At 36.9% G+C, this 23954-nt stretch overlaps 2 protein-coding genes across 8 annotated transcripts in view; both read right to left on the bottom strand.

The window, feature by feature from the left end:
* The window catches only part of zc2hc1c (zinc finger, C2HC-type containing 1C), an 835825-nt gene that overhangs the window by 354629 nt on the left and 457242 nt on the right, over nt 1-23954 (bottom strand). The gene's annotated exons all lie outside the window — the stretch shown is intronic.
* Nucleotides 1-23954, bottom strand: part of fermt2 (FERM domain containing kindlin 2) — a 95530-nt gene that overhangs the window by 70546 nt on the left and 1030 nt on the right. For all 7 annotated transcript variants that reach the window (XR_015512566.1, XR_015512567.1, XR_015512568.1 and 4 more), the window contains 1 exon segment: nt 19992-20149. Coding sequence is in view for 4 of the 7 variants with exons in the window: in XM_087289038.1 (XP_087145164.1) it covers nt 19992-20148 (157 nt within the window). In the remaining 3 variants the exon portion in view is untranslated.

The following is a 23954-nucleotide window of genomic DNA, read 5'->3' as shown; positions in this document are numbered from 1 at the left end:
GCTCAATCCACACTGAGGATATATGTAGCCAAGCGTAGCCAGTGAGGAGCTGGAGTGAAGTACTTTAAAAGTAGAAAGTAAAAGCAGAAAACCTGTAAAAAGTAAAACCAGACGTGCATAAATAACATTTAAGTTGTGAATACTCCTTAAATTATCTTAGATTCTTTCACAGCAAACAAGATAACGGCCAGTTTAAAATACTCACTACACTCAAAACACCCAATATGTACTGTATTTGGCTTATGTATGACTATACCAGTATAATTATTAGGTGATGTGTGTTATTGGATTGGGTTGATACTATGATCGCATTTAAAGAAAAGCAATACAAATATCACTTCACTGACCCAAGTAAAATCTACTGAATGTGATAAATAACCTTTCGGGCTGCACAATAAAGTGTTTTTGCGTCAATATCACAACGTGCACATCTGCAATAAAAGAAAAGTTGAGGCAGAAAACACGTCATTTGTGGAGTTTAACCATAACAGAGAGAAAGTTTATCATTTGCAAGTGCGTTCAGGGCCTGGGACTGTGTAGATTTATCAAACATTAGTTGCATATATTTATACAATGATGACTGTTATTTTGGCAACACTTTACTTGAAGGGGTGTTCATAAGACTGTCATGACACCTTTATGTGACTGAGATTTTCTGCATGGGTATGTTTAGTTGTGTCATTTTAAATGCAAATATGACATTGTTTATTATGATAAATTGACATAAACAAATATATGAAGAGTTCAGATGCAAAACCCTCAAAATCCATCAGACCTCTTTTGTTGACAATTTTCTATCACGCTCCTCTGACTAGGTTCAGAAGTTAAATTTTATTTGTAATGATAAAATTAATAGCTAGTAAATAAAACACCCTTTTCAAAAATGTCACTTTAGACAATTCTTTGTTTTTTAAACAAGGTAAATTTTCTTTTGCGTCAAAACCAGCTAAATCCACTTCTGCTTTTTATGCAAAAACCTCTAAATCCAACAATCAGGACAAGACGTTGTAATTAGTTGAAAATTAGATGACATTAGAAATATTTTTACCAAACATGAAACACATTACACAAACCACCTAAAATTAAAAACACATAAATCAGTCAAGTAAGTGTTCTTGGGCCACTTCTCTTCTCCATCTACAAGACATCTCTAGGATCAGTCATCCAGAAAAATGGAGTTTCCAACCACTGCTATGCTGATGATACCCAGCTATACCTCTCTTTTCACCCTGATGATCCCTCGGTTCCAGCTCGCATCTCAGCCTGCCTGTCAGACATTTCACACTGGATGAAAGATCATCATCTTCAGTTTAACCTCACGAAAACAAGTTTCTGCCAATCCCACTCTACATCATAACTTTTCAATCCAGATGGATGGGGCAATTATTACTGCATCCAAAATGGTGAAAAGCCTTGGAGTAACAATTGATGACCAACTAAACTTCTCTGATCACATCTCTAAATGCTCGATCTTGCAGATTCGCACTCTATAACATTAGAAAGGTCCGACCCTTCCTATCTGAACATGCAGCTCAACTCCTTGTCAAAGCTCTTGTTCTCTCCAGACTGGACTATTGCAACTCTCTACTAGCCGGGCTCCCAGCTAACGCTATCAAACCTCTTCAGATGCTTCAGAACGCAGCAGCACGAGTGGTCTTTAATGAACCTAAAAGAGCACGTCACTCCGCTGCTCATCCGTTTGCACTGGCTGCCAGTTGCTGCTCGCATCAAATTCAAAGCTCTGATGTTTGCTTACAAAGCGACTTCTGGCTTTGCTCCTTCTTATCTGCTCTCACTTCTGCAGATCTATGTGCCCTCTAGAAACTTGCGTTCTGTGAATGAACGTCGCCTCGTGGTTCCATCCCAAAGAGGGAAGAAATCACTTTCCCGAACTCTCTCACTCAATCTGCCCAGTAGGTGGAATGAACTCCCTAACTGCATCAGAACAGCAGAGTCACTCGCTGAATTCAAGAAACCACTAAAAACTCGACTATTTAGACTCCACTTCACTTCCTAATCTGCAATTCCCTCTCTGGATCAACCGCTAACTATACTCAAAAAAATAATAATAATAAAAAAAAACTTACATTACTAATGTTTTGCTTCTTACACTTTACACACCTGAAACTTACCTACTGCACTTATTCATTGTTGCTCTTAGTTGTGTAAATTGCTTCCTTGTTCTCATTTGCAAGTCGCTTTGGATAAAAGTGTCTGCTAAATGACTAAATATAAATGTAAATGATAAGTGGCCATTCATCCCGCTGTGATAAACCAGGGAAAAAGCAGAAGAAAAACTAAGTGGATAAAATCTTTCAAATAAAGGCATTAATCAATAACATTAAAACTGACATTAATCAAATCTTCACAATCTGTTGTCATATGGCTGACACAATGCAGCCACTCAGTGCTTCATTTGACTTTCTGCCATCTGGGGAGCGACACTGCCTTCCTGCAGTATCAAAATACAGGGCAAAGTTTGAAGTCAGTTGGGATGTTTATTGTTGAATGTGACCATGTTGTCTTTGTCCTGTTGTTTGGTGTGTGATGGCTGCTGATCATGCAGCAAATCAATTTCCCTAAGGACACAAATAAACCTACAGCACCTACCTACTTCAAGTCCCCACTGGGATATAAAAACAAGTACAATCACACACAAACGCATGTGTTTTTCCAGAGGATCCCCAATGAATTGAGTCTCAGCTGGACTGTAATTGGTCAGAGTGCGTGGAGCCGCTCATTGACCATCCATCACGCAGACCCAACAAGAGGGCCGTAATTTAATTAGCTGCTGGCCAATTGCGTTTCTTGGCTAAAAATAAAGCCTGCCAGTGCCAGAGGATGACGTAATGCTGTAGCGAGATGAATTCATGCTAAGTAAAAGGACGCATTAAACGTTGCTGCAGAGAGCGGGGGGGTGCGTCATGACCCTTGAACACACACACAGGCACGTGCGAGGAGGAAACACACAACTATAATCACTGTAAATGACATTTGTGAATGGTACAATTTAATAAACAATGAATGTGGTCTTCAAATGCAGCATAATGTAGTTTTTGAGACTAAAATAGTCACATTTGTCAAACGCTGTACAGAAAATGGTCATCAGCATTCAACAAGAGGACAGTTCACCCCAAAATCAAAATTTGATCATAATTTACTCTCATTTGTTCAAACCATTCTTCTGTTGAACACTAAAGAAGATATTTTGAAGAATGTTGAAACAGTATTAGGTTTTTCTACTATGGAAGTCAATAGTTGCAGGTTTTCAGTTTTCTTGAAAACATCTTTAGTGTTCAACAGAAGAAAGAAACCCCTAAAGGTTTGGAACCACTTGATGAAGAGTAAATAGTGAGTAGATGTTCATTTTTGGCTGAACTATCCCTTTAATATTTACAAACCTGCATACTGTAATGCTACTGCCTATTGAAAAAGCACAAATAATTAGGCTCTTTTAAACTGAGAGCAAACCAAAGTTATTATAGTTAACGAAAATGAACGAAAAAACAAAAACTAAAATGTTAAAAAAATTGTCGTTAAAACTGAAATAAAAACGAGAGTTTATTATAAACTAACTTACTGAAACTGTATTGTGTAGATCCAAAAGTAACTGAAACGTACTCAAATAATAGCAAAAAACCTCCTTCGTTTTCGTCTTTGTAAATGTATTTAATACATAATCTTACTGTAAGCGGTTTAGAAATAAATCTAATTCGCGCTGCAGGGGCCTCATGTACGAAGACTTGCGTGGAAATCCTACTAAAACATTGCGTACGCACAAAGCTGTGCGTACACAGAAAAAAATTTAGATGTATGAAACACTGCGTACGCTGAATCCCACGCATATTCTTTTGTACATCCGAATGAACGTGAAACTGAGCGCAACATGCACGAACACAAAACCCCTCCCTGCCTCCGCCCCCGTATAAATATGCTAATGACTCTACTTTGGCAAAACCCAACAAAAAAGCAACGGCAAAAGCAAGCAAGAAGAGAAACTTTGAACAGAATGTGAACTGGGGGTGCTGCTTTCGGTGGTAGACCGGAGAAAAGCGGTGTTATTTGCAAGTTTGTCCTCCGGAATTAACAACAAAAGAAAAAAAATAGAGTGGGAGAGTTTAGCTGATGCGGTCAACACAGTTAAGTCTGAACATCGCACTGAGTGAATTAAAAAAGAAATAGTGTAATTTATAGGTGTAAAATGTTGCAGTACCCTCAACAGTCTCAGTGGCGCAGCTCATAAGACGCATGTCAACATGTTTTGACACGTTCGAGCATGAACTCGGTTCGAATCCAGCGTCTGATGAACGCTGTTGCTCCCGAGACAAAAACGAGTGGACATGACAGCAGCACGGTGACAGCATTAAATACAGACTTTTAAAACTCTTACTTTAACACATTTGTGCCCAATAATGGGTTTTATTTCTGTATTGCGATCGCGAATAAATCTTTTTAACTGGATCTTCTAAGTGAACCGGTTAAACTAGTTCACCAATATGAACTGAATAATTTGAAACAATTTGCGTCTCTATTAAGCACTTATCCACCAACTACTTAAATTTTAACAAGCCTAATACCCTCTCTGACTCTAAATAATCCAATATATACTCTCATTCAGTTATTAGAACAGCAACGTTACATTGAGATCAAATCTGAGAAGCAGTGAACCGATAATACAGCACATGCGTGATTCAGTGAACCAAACACAAACAGTACAGCCTGCTGTATGACTGAACTGAACTTGAACAACAGCACTGCGAGTAAACCGAGGGCTTAAATGAGAGGATCTGGTGAAAAATGTAAGTTCATTTTATAACAGAAATTCGTAATGGAGTTTAAATAAGTGAATCATGATTAAGTTGGGTTGCAAAACTTTACTGTAAGACATTTTTCAGATCATGGTGATGTTTTAACTGACTGAAATTACTATTGCTGACTGCATAATTTTGGTATGTTGAGTCCTAACATACTCATTACATAAACGCACTTAATCTCACTTTAATTTGAGAGCGCACAAGAAGATCTGCATGCTCTTGAAGCGGCTTATATTTGAGGGGGCGTGCAAGAAGTTTTGTGCACGAGCAGAAAAATCGGCGCGCAAACAAAGAGATCCACATACGCTTAGGCTATTATATAAACGTGATATCGACTTTTAATACTGCGCTCACAATAGATGTCATTGAAATAACACCACAGGTAGTTGGTAGATCTGTGTAAAAAAGCCTGCCGCCACTGGAAAACATCCTAGAAGAACACTGATTTGAATTTCCGGATGGGTATGGTATTGGTAGATGATAGTGTTCATGTGTCCTCTAAATACAGGTTTCAATAAATGTATGGCTGAGTTATTATTATACAATATTTATTCTGTTGATTTTGAATCTTGCACCTAACAAATATCCATATTTAGAAAAAAAAAACTAAGGGTGCTTTCACACCTGTGAATCGATTCAGTTGTTCCGAAACAGAGATTACAATTGTTACATTGTTGCTCTTTGCTCTTGGAGCGGTTCGCTTTCACACTGCAAAGTTTCTAAACGCACCAAAAGAGCTAAGACAAGTCACGTGTGAGTAAACTCTCCTCACATTGGTCAGAGTGTCAGGGTTTATTTTGCAGCATCCCGCTAAACTGTCAGGAGAGGTGGTGGTTTGGTGGTGATTGACAGGGTGCGCGCGCGACATGTCTGAGGAGAGATGCGGTGGGCAGGGGTGAGAAGGGTGCGCGACGATGCCTATTTGAGGACCGGGAGGGAGACGCGAGATTACCGGGAGATCATCACTCGTTTGCGGGCATCCGGAGACTCGCGAAACTTCCCGCCCTACTCATAATTCTCTCTTCATATAGCCGTAAGCCTATTACATATCCATAAAACACTGTGATATAACCGCGCTCGGATCGGATCGCTTTCTCACTGCAATCGAACCGCTCCAGGGTTCGTTTCAATTGAGCCGAGACCACCTCATTCAAGCGATCTCAGAGCGATTACTTTGGCGCGGAACAGAGCGCGATTGCCCTGTTCACATATGCCAAACAAACCGCGCTAACTGGGCAAACGAGACACGTTCTGAAACAAAAGTGTAGGTGTGAAAGCACCCTAAAACTAACACTGAAACTAATAAAAACTAAACAAAAACTAAATAATTTCAAAATATAGAAACTAACAAAAACTAGCAAATCTCCCTGTAAAAACTAACTAAAACTAACTGAATTTGAAAACAAACAGTCAAAACGAAACAGAAACTAAAACTAATAAAAAATCCAAAACTATTATAATCTTGGAGCAAACTTTGAGAACTGATGTTTGTAAAAGCGCCCATTAATAATGTAGATTTTCATACATTATGTTCTAATCTTCTAAAGTCAGCCTTCAAAGTAAACATAAAGCCGTTTCCCTTCCCAGAGGATTCAAGAGTAAGCAAGACTGAAGTGCTAAATCACAGCGAGATTTAATCAATGAAACAGGAAAGCGCTTTGCTGGGTAGGGCTGCTTCTTAGTGTAACTACTTCCTGTTTCGGAGATTAGAGCATCCTGAAGACCAGGACAGCAGCTTTCAAACACCAAGAACTGGAATCAGAATCAAATTCATTTCTTAAACACTTTTAGAATTAGTTGCAACATCCTTTGCAAAAATGTACAGAATATAGGGAAAATTGTTGAGTGACAAATGCATAACGTATACACTCACCGGCCACTTTATTAGGTACACCTGTCCAATTACTCATTAATGCAAATTTCTAATCAGCCAATCACATGGCAGCAACTCAGCGCATTTAGGCATGTAGACATGGTCAAGACGATCTGCTGCAGTTCAAACCGAGCATCAGAATGGGGAAGAAAGGGGATTTAAGTGACTTTAAATGTGGCATGGTTGTTGGTGCCAGTCAGGCTGGTCTGAATATTTCAGAAACTGCTGATCTACTGGGATTTTCACACACAACCATCTCTAGAGTTTGCAGAGAATGGCCCGACAAAGAGGAAAGGTCAGAGGAGAATGGCCAGAACATCATAATATAAGCACTCGTCACAACTGAGGTCTGCAGAAGAGCATCTCTGAACACACAACACGGCCAACCTTGAGGCAGATGGGCTACAGTAGCAGAAGACCACACCGGGTGCCGCTCCTGTCAGCGAGTCTTGATTTCTGCTGCCACATTCGGATGGTCGGGTCAGAATTTGACCTCAACGACATGAAAGCATGGATCCATCCTGGCTTGTATCAGCGGTTCAGGCTGTTGGTGGTGGTGTAATGATGTGGGGGATATTTTTCGGCAAACTTTGAGCTCATTAGAACCAATTGAGCATCGTGTCAACACCACAATCTACCTGAGAATTGTTGCTGACCATGTCCATCCCTTTATGAGCACAGTGTCTCCATCTTCTGATGGCTACTTTCAGCAGGATAACATAAAGCGTGAATCATCTTAGACTGGTTTCTTAAACACGACAATGAGTTCACTGTATGTAGGCCTCAAATGGCCTCCATAGTCACAGATCTTAAGCCAATAGAGCACTTTTGGGATGTGGCGGAATGGGAGACTCACATCATAAAGCAAAATCTTTGAGGAATATTTCCAGTATCTTGTTGAGTCTATGCCACAAAGGATTAAGGCAGTTCTGCAAGCAATAGGGGGTCCAACCCGGTACTAGTAAGGTGTACCTAATAAAGTGGCCGGTGAGTGTATATTCTTTTGATATTTCACTCTCTCTTTATTTTGCACCAATCATACAACTACGAAAACAGCAACAACATTTATTCATTAATTAATTTCTGTGGTCACTGTTTCTGGTTTAATTCGGTTTACAGTGAAAAACCATTAAGAAATACCAATTCCCTTATAATCTGATGTTTATGTATTTTAACAGATATTTTCATGGCTATGTGTCCTTCTTTCAGCCTTACAAGTTTTAGTTAAGTCTTTTTTGCAGATTATTGTTTTTTTTTTTTTATTCTTCCATGAATATGTCCTTCCACTTTAGATTCAGACTCAGCCGACTCACAAACATGTCGATTTAAAAAAAAAAAAAAAAAAAAGAAATTAGTGAGCTGCAACTACACTGCGACAAGAGAGCTGGACAGTTTGATTTATTTTTTTCCATGGACCATCCCATCCATAACTCATATTAACTTTAAATAAAATGTGCATTTAAGACGAGAAGATGCTGATTTACTCTAGCTTAATTTGGCTGGGCACTTTACCCACACTATAGAGGTCAAAACAGTATTTAATGTGTAAATTTAGGGACTAAAATAATAACATTTAAAAGGCAAAAGTAGCTTATTTTGACATTAGGTGAATAAGATAAGCTCATTAAAGGTTAAAGTCAAACAAAAAAGAAAAATACCTTTCAATCTATTAGTTTTCCCAAATGAAATACATACAAAACATATAATATCATAGCTTGTAGCAAGTTAATAATGATTCACACGATCACAATTATTTATATGACAATTAATTGTCAGCGCAAAAATCCATGCCCATGATTACTCCTTTAAAATATTGCCCAGTCCGATTTAACCAGAGCGAAACCTCCACAAATCTATTGATACAAGGAAGGAAAGGGGAGAAAACGACAGAGGAAATGATGCATCCTCTGATAAATCGTAAGCACTTCCTTGCAGTCTCCAAATTCCTCTCGCTGAAGCTCTGCCATTATTACAGGGCAGAATTATTCTTTATTGTTCAAAGATAAGCTTTAAGTTACATTTTAGATCGCTTTTAATTACTGAAATCATACAAATACACTAGACTACGAGTGTGCGATAAACAGTTGAGGTCAAAATTATTAGCCCCCTGTATAATTCTATGGAGCCAGATTAGTCTCAAAAATAATACAGCACAATTCACATTTACAATCCAATTTGTGAATTCACAAGTAAAAATGAATTGCATTGGCAAATTTTTTAATCAAGTTTTGAGTTTACGAATAAGATTTGTGTGTTTTTGAATCGTGTTTTAAATTTACGAATTAGTATTGTGTGTTTTTGAATCGTGCTTTGAGTTTACGAATTGGATTTGTGGTTTTTAACCGTGTTTCAAATGTACAAAGTGGATTTGTGTGTTTTATGTTGTGTTATGAGTTTACCAATTGGATTTGTGTGTTTTTGAATCGTGTTTTGAGTTGACGAATTGGTATTGTGTGTTTTTGAATCGTGTTTTGAGTTTACAAATTGGTATTGTGTGTTTTTGAATTGTGTTTTGAGTTGACGAATTGGTATTGTGTGTTTTTGAATCGTGTTTTGAGTTGACGAATTGGTATTGTGTGTTTTTGAATCGTGTTTTGAGTTGACGAATTGGAGTTGTGTGTTTTTGAATCGTGTTTTGAGTTGACGAATTGGTATTGTGTATTTTTGAATCGTGTTTTGAGTTGACGAATTGGAGTTGTGTGTTTTTGAATCGTGTTTTGAGTTGACGAATTGGAGTTGTGTGTTTTTGAATCGTGTTTTGAGTTGACGAATTGGTATTGTGTGTTTTTGAATCGTGTTTTGAGTTGACGAATTGGAGTTGTGTGTTTTTGAATCGTGTTTTGAGTTGACGAATTGGTATTATGTATTTTTGAATCGTGTTTTGAGTTGACGAATTGGTTTTGTGGGTTTTTGAATCGTGTTTTGAGTTGACGAATTGGTATTGTGTGTTTTTGAATCGTGTTTTGAATTGGATTTGTGTGTTTTTAAATCGTGTTTTAAATTTTCGAATTGGATTTGTGTGTTTTTAAATCGTGTTTTAAATTTACGAATTGGATTTGTGTGTCTTTATATTGTGCTTTGAGTTTACAAATTGGTATTGTGTATTTTTGAATCGTGTTGTGAATTTACAAATTGGACTTGTGTGTTTTTGAATCATATTTTGAGTTTACAAATTTGATTTGTGTTTTTTAACCGCGTTTCAAATGTACTAATTGGATTTGTGTTTTAATATCGTGTTTTGAGTTTAAGAATTGGTAGTGTGTGTTTTTGAATCAGGTTTTAAATTTACGAATTGGATGTGTGTTTTTGAATTGTTTTGAAATTACTAATTGGATTTGCGTACTTTTGAATTGTGTTTTGAATCTACCAATTGAAGTTTAGAACTTAAAAATAGCATTTTGTAAATGCTAATTTTGTTGTGAACAGATTAAATTTGTTTTGTAAATGTATTATTTTTAAGGCTGATATGGCTCCATTCAGCCCTATAACTATCCCAATCTTCTGTCAGTTAACGTTAAAAAAATCTGAAAGAAGTTGCCAATGAAATAAAGAAGCGCTTCATGACAAAACCATTAAGCATGAAAACAATGAAAGTATCTGTGAGCTTGCAGCAGAAAATACCATGATGACGGCAACATCCCGGGAACAAGCCAAACATTCACACTCATTTCCTGTTTGCTAGAAGTCTCTCCCCCTGAACCACATCACACAACTGGGCTCAACACTCATTCACAACCCCACCTAAAGCCCTTCTCCTCATAGTGGAGCGTCTGGATCATCATTTTCCACCAAAGTCTGTCATGACCAACCAAACGCATGGACAGTTTGGTCTTCCCGATGAGGTCACTTATGAGCTCGCTTACTTTTTAGGCTTTCCGCTTGACATTCTAATAATACACATTCCCTTCTCCAGAACTGGCAAAGGAGTGTGTGTGTGTGTGTGTGTGTGTGTGTGTGTGTTTCTTCAATGCCTTAAGAGGGCAGGGTTTCTTTTGGCCTGCACTCACATTATGACACACTGCAGATTCTTACTCTATTAAGGACTCGCAGCATTTGCCATAGTCTGTACAAAATGTGCCCCGCTTCATTTATGACGTCTCCACTTACTCTTATGAAATATTATGATTTAAAAAGCACTACGAACAGACAGAACGAAAGCCTTTGGTGGGTTCAAAAGTGCGTACTTCTCTACTATATATAGTATGTGACGAACGGTGAGATGAGTACTATGTCTGAATTCATAGTAGTTGAAATGTATGGTAGGTCATGTGATAATGACAACATGATGGTGGATGTAGTGCGTTTAAATTTCATTCGTTCTACACCTAATCACACTATATAGAATGTACTCTTCCTAGGTTGTGAAGTTCAAAGCTTTAAAAAATGCTTTTCTTACCTACTCCCGATTCACACGGGGCTTCAGCATCAACGCTTGACAGAGGGCGTGTCTGAAGTTGGAGCTGACATGATCATCATAGCAGTGTCAGCCAATGAAATTAGTCCGCAGTTAACTACTGTCTGAGCTGTGTATTTGCTTTAAGCAATCTAATTAGTTGACGCTTCCATTGGCGCTTGAAAAGTTGATTAAAAAATAGATAAATAAATCAGCCATTCAAAATGATTTAAAGTGAATTGGAACTGTTGATGCCCTGTGTGAATGGGGCATTAGAGTTTGCACCTTGTTTATTGTCTAAATATCAACAAATCAAGAAGCATTTTCAAGACAAGTGAAAATATTGTCTTGTTTTTAGAAATAAGGAGTCAAAATTAAGTAAATTAGTTTATTTTGCTTACCCCATTGGCAGATTATTGTGCAGTGTGTCTCTTATGTGGGAATGGGTACTAATAATATTGAGTAAAATCTAAAACATTTGCATTAAACTTACGACGAAAAGACAAAGACTAAAACTATCCTTAAAGTATGATTGTCTTCTCCCAAAAATGATGAGTATTTTTTTAACCTACCCTTAATAGGTTCAATAACGGATGAATTGTGCCCATCTCAATGAGTGATTCTTTCAAATAAAGCATTCAAAGAGCTGATTTATTTAGAAATTAATCATTGACTCAAATGATTTGTTCAAAACCACTCCCACTGGAAACTATGCATGGGCTGATAACCAGTTTTAAGGTTTACCGTGGTTTGAAAAAGTCAAGGTTTTAAAACCGCAACAACTTTCTGTTACAGTAGTCCCTAACTGGTTAAAAACACACTGACTCTCCCTAAAATCATTTTCTTATACTACATATGACCTGTTTGTGTTTATTGAAGCAGACTGAATGAGGTAGTGCAGCAGGTACGACTCCAGCCAAATGGAATAAACAAACTGTACACACCGTTCCTCCAAACTGGCTTCGGACCTACAGGTTTTAGGTCAGTGTCAAGTATAAAAGCCATCACGGCCCCTGATCATCAATTATTAAATAGAATCTGCTGAACCGCTGTTTCAGGAAATGAGCGCTGTAATCAATGAGAGAGTGCTTTCCTGGCATTATCATTTATTCCATTAGAGCATTCAAAGCCTTGTGTGAGTGCAGGACAGAAAAGAGCTGGACATGGCTTATTATATTGAGGGTGTTCGAAGAAGTGGACTTTACGATTTCATCTGCATTCCCAGCTCTGTGTGCAGAGTCTCTTTTCTCCTTTCTATGGTCAAATGATCATGAAAACGGCAGCCAGATGTATTGAATGTATCATTTAAACCTTCTCGCATTTGATTCATCTGGGATACAATCATTACATGATGATACTACTGCAACTAAATTTTGTTGTGCGAAATATTGTATTAAATTTAATTTTAAGACCATCTATTATATAATGAAAGTCTGACAATATAATAGCATATTTTTTCCCATTAATACTAGAAATGATTAAAGGCAGAAGAAACGGAACTTCTCTGATAAATAGGCTAGTTTATGCTCTGTTTGACAAATCATCCTGTAAAGTGTTCAAAAGAGGGAAGGAAGTTAATTAACTTATACCTGAAGACTTCACTATTCATTTGCTCACACTCAAGCCATCCTAAATGCAACTAAATAGATACCGGCTAGGGTTGGGCGATGTCGACCATTTTTTGGAATCGTATGATGTCTAATCTGAAACATTGCGATAGACGGTGGCATCGTCGTCGTAGGTGGCGGTGAATTAATTATTTATGAATAATTAATTAATTCATAATGAATTAATCATTTGTAGCCTACCGTTTCAGCTACCTGACCCACATGGTCTTTGTTTTACCCATAACCAAATACTACATTTTAAAACTAAAATAGTGTAAACGGGGCCTAAGTGTGTATTTTTTGAGAGGGTTGCTGCTGCGACGGGGGCGGGGCGGAGGATCGTGATGTCCATCAGCCAACGTCGCCTACATCGTCAATGGCCTGAGAGTGATTAAAACCAAAAGAACTGGCCCTTTAAAAGCTCTGGATTACATTCTACCAACTTAAATTATACCACAGAAAAATGATTGATTGATTGATTGATTGATTGATTGATTGATTGATTGATTGATTGATTGATTGGTGGGTTGGGTGCGTGGGTGGGTTGATTGATTGATTGACTGATTGATTGATTGATTGATTGATTGATTGATTGATTGATTGATGGGTGCGTGGGTTGGTTGATTGATTGATTGATTGATTGATTGATTGATTGATTGATTGATTGATTGATTGATTGATTGATTGGTTGGGTGCGTGGGTGAATGGGTGGGTGGGTGGGTTGGTTGATTGATTGATTGATTGATTGATTGACTGATTAAAAAACTGACTGATTGAAAGATTGATTCATTCACTTATTCATGCATTCATTCAATCAATTGGTCACCGATCATCACGATCAGCCGATAATCGCTTGGGGTGGTCTCCATGAAGGCCAATCCAGAAGCTAAGCAATAGTGCACATGGGCTAGAGAGCCATGTGTAGGCTACACTCATATAGCGTTTTAAAGACACAGTATTGTGTAACCCTCGATACACAAATGTATTTATGTTACAAATGTAACATAAGAATTCAATTTACAACAGAATTGGAGTTTAATGTCAAGCTGCGCCTGCCTTTTCCTTGATTTGATCACCGATCGGCCGATCGGAGCATCTCTACTTTTTACACTCACATTGCATTCAAACAGACACTTCAGTGCACGGTAAGTGTGTAAAAGCAAGAATGGGCTGGTAGAACCCATACACACTTACACATCAAGAGTACAGTATGAATTACATGAAGCAGAAAGGTCTTCTTAAAGCAGGACAGACAGGTCGAACTCACAGTAATCTCACAAGGGCAAACGATAGTGAGAAAAAAAAGAAGAGTCATTTGACCCCTTTTCACCAATCACAGAGCTCAAAGCATGTGACAACAGTCACTTGAGAACAATTTAGAGGCGCCTGTTCCTAAATACACACTAATATCACAGCAGAATGAAGGAAAGGAAGAAGAGTCAAATGAGATTAGTGGTAAACAGCTCAAGAGGAAAACAAAAAGCGGTGTCAGGACAGACACGGCTTCTTCACTTTTATTCAATTCACCTAGTCTAACCTTAGCATTATGGCTCAGCAAAATGCCAAAATAGAAAACAAATATACTATTGAAACGGTGTTTAACATACAGTGAGCTTCCAGCCGCAACCCAACACTAGGAAACACCCATACACTATCATTCACATACATACACTACGGCCAATTTAGTTCATTCAAGTACAAAATTGTACTACAAACAGTATATAAATATATTATTACATTTTAATACAAGAATTGCAGTGCTGTGAATAAAATATAAAACTGTATGGAAAGCATTGTCAGAGCACTGTGATGCACCGAGATATCGAATTGAACCAAATCGATAGCATGATAATCGTAACCGAACCAAACCGTGAGACCAGTGTAGGTTCACAGCTTTAATAGATAATCTGATGGCTATTTTGAGCTGAAATTTTACAGACACATTCTGGAGATGCAAAAGACTAATATTAAATATTGAAAAGGGAATAAAAAAGATGATCTTTAAAAAGGTAAATGTCCAATTATAAACTTTGACACCAGTGAGGTAGAATGTAAATGTCACTGCAAAAACGTTATTTGTGAATGTCAATATATATTGCAATGGCAAAAATTATTGAGGCCAAGTATTGCACTATAAGTCGATATATTAATTATTGTGGCACGCCTACTGCTTGCTTTACAAACAAGTCCATTTAATTGAATTCGCAATGTAAACCTTAAAGGGCCATGAAACCCCCTCGTTTCAGCAGGGTGTTTTCACACCTCTACTTTGGAAAAAGTCAGAAAAGTGGGTGTGTCCAGCTCTGTTTAGGGGGGAGTGTCGGAGGAAGAAACGAGGCTTGGTGTGGGAGTGTCTATTTGGGCGCGCTGAATTTCAGAGTCAAAACACACAACCACAGCGGACAATGTGACTGTGTTTACATGGACATCTGTAGTCGAATTATTTGCCAGATTATTAAATGGTGGAGTTTAACTGCAGTTTGGCTCTTTCGTTCAGGGAATTCATTCATGTCCCTCGCGACAAACGTGATATTTGATTCGAGAAACTGCTCTAAGCGTGTATTTTTCATGCAGTGTTTGATACCGCACGGCGAATGAGAGAAAAAAAAACTCAGCATTTCCCGGAAACTTAGATGCACACGGCAGGTAGCGTCAGAAAGCCGCGTGTGTTATTCCGGTCACAAAATCCAACACGAGGTTATAGTTGGGTTGTAACTGTAGTGCTAACTTGTTTACACTCGTTGCAATAGTTTGTTTGATACGAATAAAATACGAACTGAATAAACAAAGAGCACTGGTCGCTCACTTACTAAATCTGGAGAGACAGGGCAATCACCAGCAACTAGAGCCGCGTCTTTATTAAGAGGAGACTAAAGCGAATCTGGATCTCAGCGTTTGCAGATGAGAACAGCTCTCAGGTAAACAATAATCCTCCTTGGACACGTAAGTTATTGTTGTCGCGCGTCGCGTACACTGTTAATCCACACGTGAGTCTGAGCTCTCACAGAGAGAAAATGAAATCAAAACTTAACTGCAGCAAGCTATAAAAGCAACACTTCACGCTTGTTTTGCCAACACAATGTGGCGTCTCGGCCATCTACACTCTGACAGTAATGAATATTAATGAAGTTGCACAATAGAGCGCGCTGATTGGTTTGAACCAAGCCTTACTCATGCATTAATGCATCACACTGTAAGACGTAATAAGACACACTCTGGCACAGACGTCCAGTCTGCATGCTGGAATACACGCTATTATCTCATGACCGTGACGCAGCTTCAAAAATTCGTTTCAAACCGGAAGTACGAATTTGCTTGAAATAATGCAAAAACAACCAATTTACACTTTTTAGTGAAATATAGGTGTCCTGAGTGTGGGACACATATACGACTGTCAACAGCTCAAAAAATGTGTTTTGGTGTTTCGTGACCCTTTAAATACAAGTTAAAAAGTTCAGATTTTTTACTCCATGTGTTAAGTTACATTCATTCATTTTCTTGTCAGCTTAGTCCCTTTATTAATCTGGGGTCACCACAGAGGAATGAGCCACCAACTTATCCAGCACGTTTTTAGGCAGCGGATGCCCTTCCAGACGCAACCCATCTCTCAGAAAACATCCACAAACACTCAGTTATACACACTCATACACTACAGACAATTTAGTCTACCCAATTCACCTGTACCGCTTATCTTTGGACTGTGGGGGAAACCAGAGCACCCGGAGGAAACCCACGCGAACGCAGTGAGAACATGCACTACCTACTGCGCCACTGCTTCGCCCCCTGTTAAGTTACAATACTCTCTAAACTATTCCGCATAAAACCACAAACTTTTTTGTGCAGAAACAGCAAATAAAACCCAGTTTTTCTGCATATGGTGTCTTATTATTATTGTACATATTATCGTTATACATTCAAATACTGTGGTTTATAGCCAAAAGGCCACATTTCTTCAGGTATACTGAAGGACGCTTAAAGAAATGATGTTTGAAAGTTTCTCTCTGAGGGGTTAATAACTAACATGTGCTTTAAACTAGCCCAGCTTCTCTCTCAGCAGCACTACACATTCCTGAGCACTTCACAGGGTTAATGCAAGAGCAGCATGGCTAACCAGTTCCTAATGACCCCGGCGTGATGAGCTCTCTCACACATTCCCCCTCAAAACAAAGCTGTTTTTTACATCTCGCCTTAAAGATGAAGGCAGACAACCACAGGAGGTCCTGTTGTGCCACAGCGAAGAGGAAAACAACAGATGCCACAGCTGATGCTTTAGAACAACATGTTTTAGCTACTATTAGGTGCTGAATGCATCTTTTACAAGCGCAAAGAACAGCACGGAAACATGTAGCAGCTAATTCATTCATTTTCTTGTCGGCTTAGTCCCTTTATTAATCCGGGATCACCACAGCAGAATGAACCACCAACTTATGCAGCACATTTTTATGCAGCTTCCAGCCACAACCCATCTCTGGAAACATGTAGCAGCTAATACAGAATCAAAAGACATGTGTTCTCCATCGCTTTCTTCCATATGACCCACGTCTTGGTGGAGTGGGAAGAGCACAGAAAACAAAGACGGATTTGTTCTGCAGCTCTGAACAACAAGCATGAGATGCAGGGGAATTGCTGTTCTAATATCATTATTACAAACTCACGTCTCCTAACTAAAATAAAGAAGCCTTAATCAATGACACAAACAAACACACGCATTTAATAATGCACAGGAGCAATTAGTGGTCAACTGTTATGAGCTTTTCATTAACAGAAAGAGTTGGCTGGCTGATGGACAACATAATGGCACATTCACACCTGCATCGATAAAGAGCTGTAAAGATATACTAGTGTCCACACAGAGAGACAATAAAATGAGCTTTATGAGTGTGACAGGCGTCTGCTGCTTTAAATACTCCTGCTGTGTGCAGTAGGTGCTTTCTGATTGGCTCGTCATGAAGATATACTTCTAAAAGTTGACTGCAAAAAGTCATTCAAGGTTTCCAAAAAAGCCTCACGGTTAAAAATCACTTAAAAATCTACAAAACCTTAATTTTGCCAAGACAAAGAGCCTTTGATGCATTAAAATGCACGTTAAAGGGATAGTTCACTCAAAAAAATGAAACATCTGTCATCATTTACTCAGCCGATATTTGTTTCAAACCTTTACGACTTTCCTTCTTCTGTTAAACACAAAGGAATCGGCTTTCAGCTTTCTTCGAAATACTTCTGTTCAGCAGAGCTCAAAGTTTAGAAGCACTTGAAGATGAGTGAATGATCGTTTTAGTTCTTCAAATAAGAGCCTTTATTTTACAGAGAGCAGAGACTGATCATGTTTATTGAAATGTTATACTTCTAGATCCCATTTACCTATTCTTGTTGATTAGAATTGTGTAAAGAATTACACTTACTGACAGCTAACAACACAATATTTATTGAAAGCTATTTAATATCACAGACTACTATGACTACTTTTGCTACTATGACACATGCTGCTGATATCCACTTGACATGTTAGGAATAAAGTATATCTAGCAGGTTATTATCGATTAATAAGAATTATTGGCAGCCCGACGCAAAGTGGAGCACTGTTGTATATGACTAAAGGACTTTATTCTGAAAAAAACAACCTTTCTGGATGTACTTTATCCGACTTATTAAATGGCTACTTGCCCCAAAAAATAGACAAAATATTGTTCTGAGCCGTAATAGTTTATTAATTAAATGCAAAGCCGACAGAAACGAAAACAGCTGATGGAGTATACACTAACCTGTGCATTATTCAGATACAAGATGGAGACAAACAGTCTGAAACACAAAGCTGACGGAAACAAAAACAGCTGATGGAGTATACACTAACCTGCGCATTATTTAGACAAAACATGGCGACAAAGAGTCAAAATGCAAAGCTGACAGAAATGAAACCGTTTAAAATCAGTCAAAAACAGTGGTGTGACAGACAAGCAGATACATATGAATGTAAATATAAGTAGTATGGATTTGAATGAATTCACTGATGGGCAAGATCATTCAAAGTTCCCAGATACGCCTGCGTTATATACTTTAAATTATGATGTTTGAGAAAACATAAGAGGTTGTTTAAAAAAATGTTTACATTTTTACTGAACCGTACATTAAATGCATCCTATAGTATGACATAGCAAAATTTAAGAAAAAAAACTTAATAATACACAAATAGCGTGAGAGTGACTTCTCTTCATTGTTGGACATTTAAATCAGGGTTGGTGCAGGTTTCATCAAGTCAAATTTAAGACTTTTTAAGACTCTTTTAAGACCAATAAGAAAGACATTTTAGACTTATGCTGAGTTACGATTTTTTTTCTAATGGTCTGGCATTATCATCTGAAATCATGTAAATTTTTTTCCTGATTAGGGAATTTAATTTGGCAAATTTGCTGTAAAAATGTCTAACAGGTGTTGTGAATTGTATATTTTTGCAATAATAAAACTTATATTTACACATTAAAACTTATAATCAAACTTGAACTGTTGATCATTGGATGAACGTTTGGCCCAATTGAGCAGCTTTTAATAGGATAAGGCAAAATTAAAACCAACATGATTTTAACAGATTTTAGACCTACAACACAATATTTCAGTGAATTTAAGACTTTTTAGGGCCTAAAATTTAGCTTTTGAAATTTAAGAAACTTTAAGACCCAGGGGGCACCCTGTATATTTATAGTGCTAGTTATTTTATATTAAATTATTTTATATGAAACAAAAATGATTGCCATTTACCAAAAATAAACAATATTGAATAATCATGACTAAAGTATGCATTACCGGTTTTACCATTTTTTCATTTATAAGAGCTCTTATTTATTGAACTGTGCATGTCCTGTCACACCACAGGACAGTTTTGAGATTTGGCTCAAACGTAAAAAAATAATGTAATAAACCAAGCAGCTTTTATAACATAAAATCCATGAAAGAAAGAAATATTGAACTATTACTGCATTTTAAATGATGGCAGTACTAACTGTTCTCATCTTTTGTCATGTGTGACGGTGAAAATGCAACATCACATCAACAACTAATATATTGCCGTACATTTTAAGGGTAAAAAGTGGAGGAATTCTGGCAACAGACTCACATAAATCCCAAACATATTATTCATCTTCACACTGCATGTCCAAATCCAACGCAAGATGAATTATAGACATATCAGAGTAGTCTAATTCAGTTTCCAGTAAATGATGAGGCACCGATGGTGAGTCAATGACTCCACACTAGGCTTGAGCATCATTGGGCTCGATGACTGCAGAGAGGGATGGAAAGTGTGTACGTACCAAGTTTCTCTACGAGTTTAAGCATCACACCACCGATGTGAATTTCCCCGGTCACTCTGAGTGACACGTCCCGGTTGAGGTCAGTGACGTGCATCTTCAGTTCCCAGGTCCCGTCTGCATAGCAGCCATCGGGCATCCGTATACCGTCCAGCGCCATCCTTCAGAAACAGTCAAAACAGCAAAACCATTAAGATCTGAACTCCGTCATCTCCAGCAACATGTGGGCTAAAGGCAAAAGGTAGGAAGGTTGCAGCAGGCTAAATAGTGAGTTATTTGAGCTATTAAAGAGATAGTTCCACCAAAATGTTTAAATTCTGTCATCATTTACTGTCGCTTGGTCCAAACCTGTTTGAGTTTCTTTCTTCTGTTAAACACAAAAGAAGATATTTTAAAGAAAGCTGAAAACCTGTAACCACTGACTGGGATAGTATTTGTGGAAGTCAAATGTGGTAGAGTTGGTTTTACAGAGTTCAACGCTAAGAATTTTTTTTCTCCTGGCCCGATTGGATCAGTGGTTCAGATTTTTACTTGCTCTGACAAAATTTTCACAAGCCTCACCAAAAATAAAAATTTCTTAGCCACATATTTCACATAACGCGTCAAAAATAACATCTCTGAATCTATAATTTAAATATTTCAAAATATTTAGCAGTAAAATAAAGCATGGAAAATGTGCAGCTATTTTATTGCAAAAAAAAGGTGACTGACTTTGCCAACTGTTCAGAATATCTCTTCTTTTTTTCGTCGGGTTGTACTAACGTAAATGTCTGTTTCCGAGACGTTAGAAACCGAGGTTTTCTTTTAGCCTCATAATTTGATGTTGCCATCATGTTGTCGTCTCTTCGCTGTACTGGCTTTTACCAGAGTTACAGAAAAAAATTATGTGCTTACAACATCCAATCAGATAGGAGGAACTGAAAAGCAATACGTGTTTACGACTTCACAGAGAAGGAAGCATTTAAAGGCCTAAAAACGCAAAATGTTTCTCTATTCTAAGACTGTATTTTCACGCAGTTGATAAATAGCTAAAGGGAAAATACAATTTAGCAATAAGGCAGCACTAGCTCGATCGGGCCAGTAACGATTCTGTCTACTGTCCCGAGCGTCTCTCATGCTGGCCCCGGGCCATCTTTATTGTTGAGCCCTGTTTATATTGGTTTGCCTATAATGCAGTTGGTTTGAATATTCAAAGATGCATGATAAACAATATAGGGACTGTGTCATAAGTTGTCACTGTTCAAAAATGAACAAATGTGCAAACATAAAAACCCACTTTATCTCATTGGTTGTCAATAGTTACAGGTTTTCAGCCTTCTTCAAAATATCTTTGCTTGTGTTAATCAGTAGAAAGAAACTCCTAAATGTTTATAACCCACTTGAGGATGAGTAAAAAGCAAGTAGATTTTAACTTTGGGGTGAACTATCCCCATATTTGGCAAATAAAGATGTATATTTAAATTAATGTACTCAAACTCCCTCATCACAATAGTTTAGATATTATAAATATGATTCTCCAAAAGGACACTTCACACAGAAACTAAAATAAATGACTGAAAGTCAAAAAGCTGAACAATTCAGTACTTTGATAGGCTACTAATATGGTTTCCCTATTAATAATTTGCAAGGAATTATTTTCTGAAATGGTATTAAAAATGTGCTAATATAAAACCAACTTTACCTCACTCTTACTTGGGCTAACGGCGATAGTGAAGTCATATTTAAAGCATATTTAAGGTGAATTAAAAATTTTAAATGAATGGCATCTATTGCTTCTGTGTGAACTTAACCCAGAAGTTGTTAGACGATACAACAGTTTATTAATTGACAACAAAACGTCATTATATCGACTGAGGAAAAGTTGGTTTTCTATTCATCCATTTAGACTCTCCATAATAATAATAATAATAATAATAATAATAATAATAATAATAATTACAGAAAATAATTTATTTATAATTCCAAATAGTGAAATCATAATAGCAGTGACTATCAAACTTTAACATTGTTCTTAGTCAAAATATTAGTGTTAATGTTGTTTTGAAGTCATACTTAAATTCAATTTTAGACCGAATATTCAAAGTAGTGTGGTAAACAATATTGGGACCATGCGACAAGTTCTCACTGTTCAAAGATTATTGAATGTGCGAATATAAAACCAATTTTACCTTAACTGGAAGTCCATATTTACAAGTTTTTAGCCTTCTTCAACAGAAGAAAGAAACATAAATATTTATAACCCACTAGAGGATGAGTAAACAGCAAGTCGATTTAGATTTTTGGGTGAACTATCCATTGAATGTTTAGCAAATTATGATGTATATTTAAATTGATCTATTTAAACTTCATTAGAATGCTTAAATATTATAAATAAGACTCTCAAAGGATACTACTTTACACAGAAACTAAAAATATACCACAAAAAAATCAAAAGCTAAACAATTCAGTACTTTAATAGGCTACCAATATGATTTCCTTATTAACATTTTGCAAGGAATACTTTCCTGAAATGGTATTATTAAGGAGAAAGTCTGAATGTGCGAACGTAAAACCAACTTTACCTCCCTCTTGGGCTAATGGCGATAGTGAAGTCTGTCATAACATTAAAGCATATTTAAAATGAATGGCATCTATTGCTTCTGTGCGAACTTTACGTGAAGTTCTTAGACGAAACCTGTTTATTAAAGGACAAAACATCATTATATCGATTGAGGTAAAGTTGGTTTTATATTCACTCATTTGGACTTTCTCCTTAATAATAATTACAGAAAATCATTATTTGCTAATTCTAAACAGTGAAATCATAATAGCAGTGACTATCAAACTACAACATTATTCACAGTCAAATAAACAGTGCTAATGTTGTTTTCAAGTCATACTTGCATGCAATTTATAGACTAAATATTCAAAGTAGCTTGGTGAACAATAAAGGGAGCATTTCACAAGTTGTCACTGTTCAAAGATTAATAAATGTGTAAATATAAAACCAATTTTACCTCATTTACTAGTCAGTGGTTACAGGTTTTCAGCCTTCTTTAAAATATCTTCATTTGTATTTAACAGAAGAAAGAAACTCCTAAATGTTTACAACCCACTTGAGAGTGCGTAAATAGCAAGTCGATTTAAATTTTTGGGTGAACTATCCCTTGAATATTTGGCAAATTAAGATGTATATTTAAATTACTGCACTTAAACTTCATCACAATATCGTAGCAGCAATTCCTGTGTTATGGATGTGACATTTGCATAGAGGTAAAATAGGTTTTGTATTGGGATATTCAGACTTTCTCCTTAATAATATAATTTCAGAAAAGTATTCTTTGCAAATTGTAAATAGGGAAATCATATTAGCAGCAAATGACTATCAAAGTACAGCATTGTTCACAGTGAATTAGATAGTGTTAATGTTGTTTAGAAGTCATACTTGCATGCTAATGCTGATCGAATATTCAAAGTAACATGGTAAACAATATAGACTGCTAAATGAACGAATGTGCAAATACAAAACCCACTTTACCTCTATGACATTTGCAGTAAAAACTCAAAACATAAATATACAAAGAAAGTACGTTAACATTATATTGAAACATGTGTTTATATTTTTTCTAGAACAACTAATCAGAGTTAAAGGACCAGAAAAATATTAATCTGTAAACATGTTTGGTACTTTAAATGAGGGATATAAACATGCATTATGGATGTGACTAAAAAAGTCAGCGAGTTGCAGTATTCAACTTAATTTTTAAGAAATACTGTGAATTAAACTGCACATCCAAAAGCAATAATGCTCATCACTAGGCAAAAAAGGATAAATTACGTCTCTCTTTAGAACAAAAATTAATGATTTTACTTTATTTGACATTTTTGCATTTATGAAGATAAGTGTCGCTATGGACGTGACATCTCCATTATGGATGTGACCGATGTGAAATTGCCACTTGTGTGACTTTAATAAATCAAATATAA

This window comes from Danio rerio, chromosome 17 (genome assembly GCF_052040795.2).
Source record: "Danio rerio strain M-AB ecotype USA chromosome 17, GRCz13ab, whole genome shotgun sequence".
Taxonomy (NCBI): Eukaryota; Metazoa; Chordata; class Actinopteri; order Cypriniformes; family Danionidae; genus Danio; species Danio rerio.
This window is presented reverse-complemented; position numbering and strand designations above follow the sequence as displayed.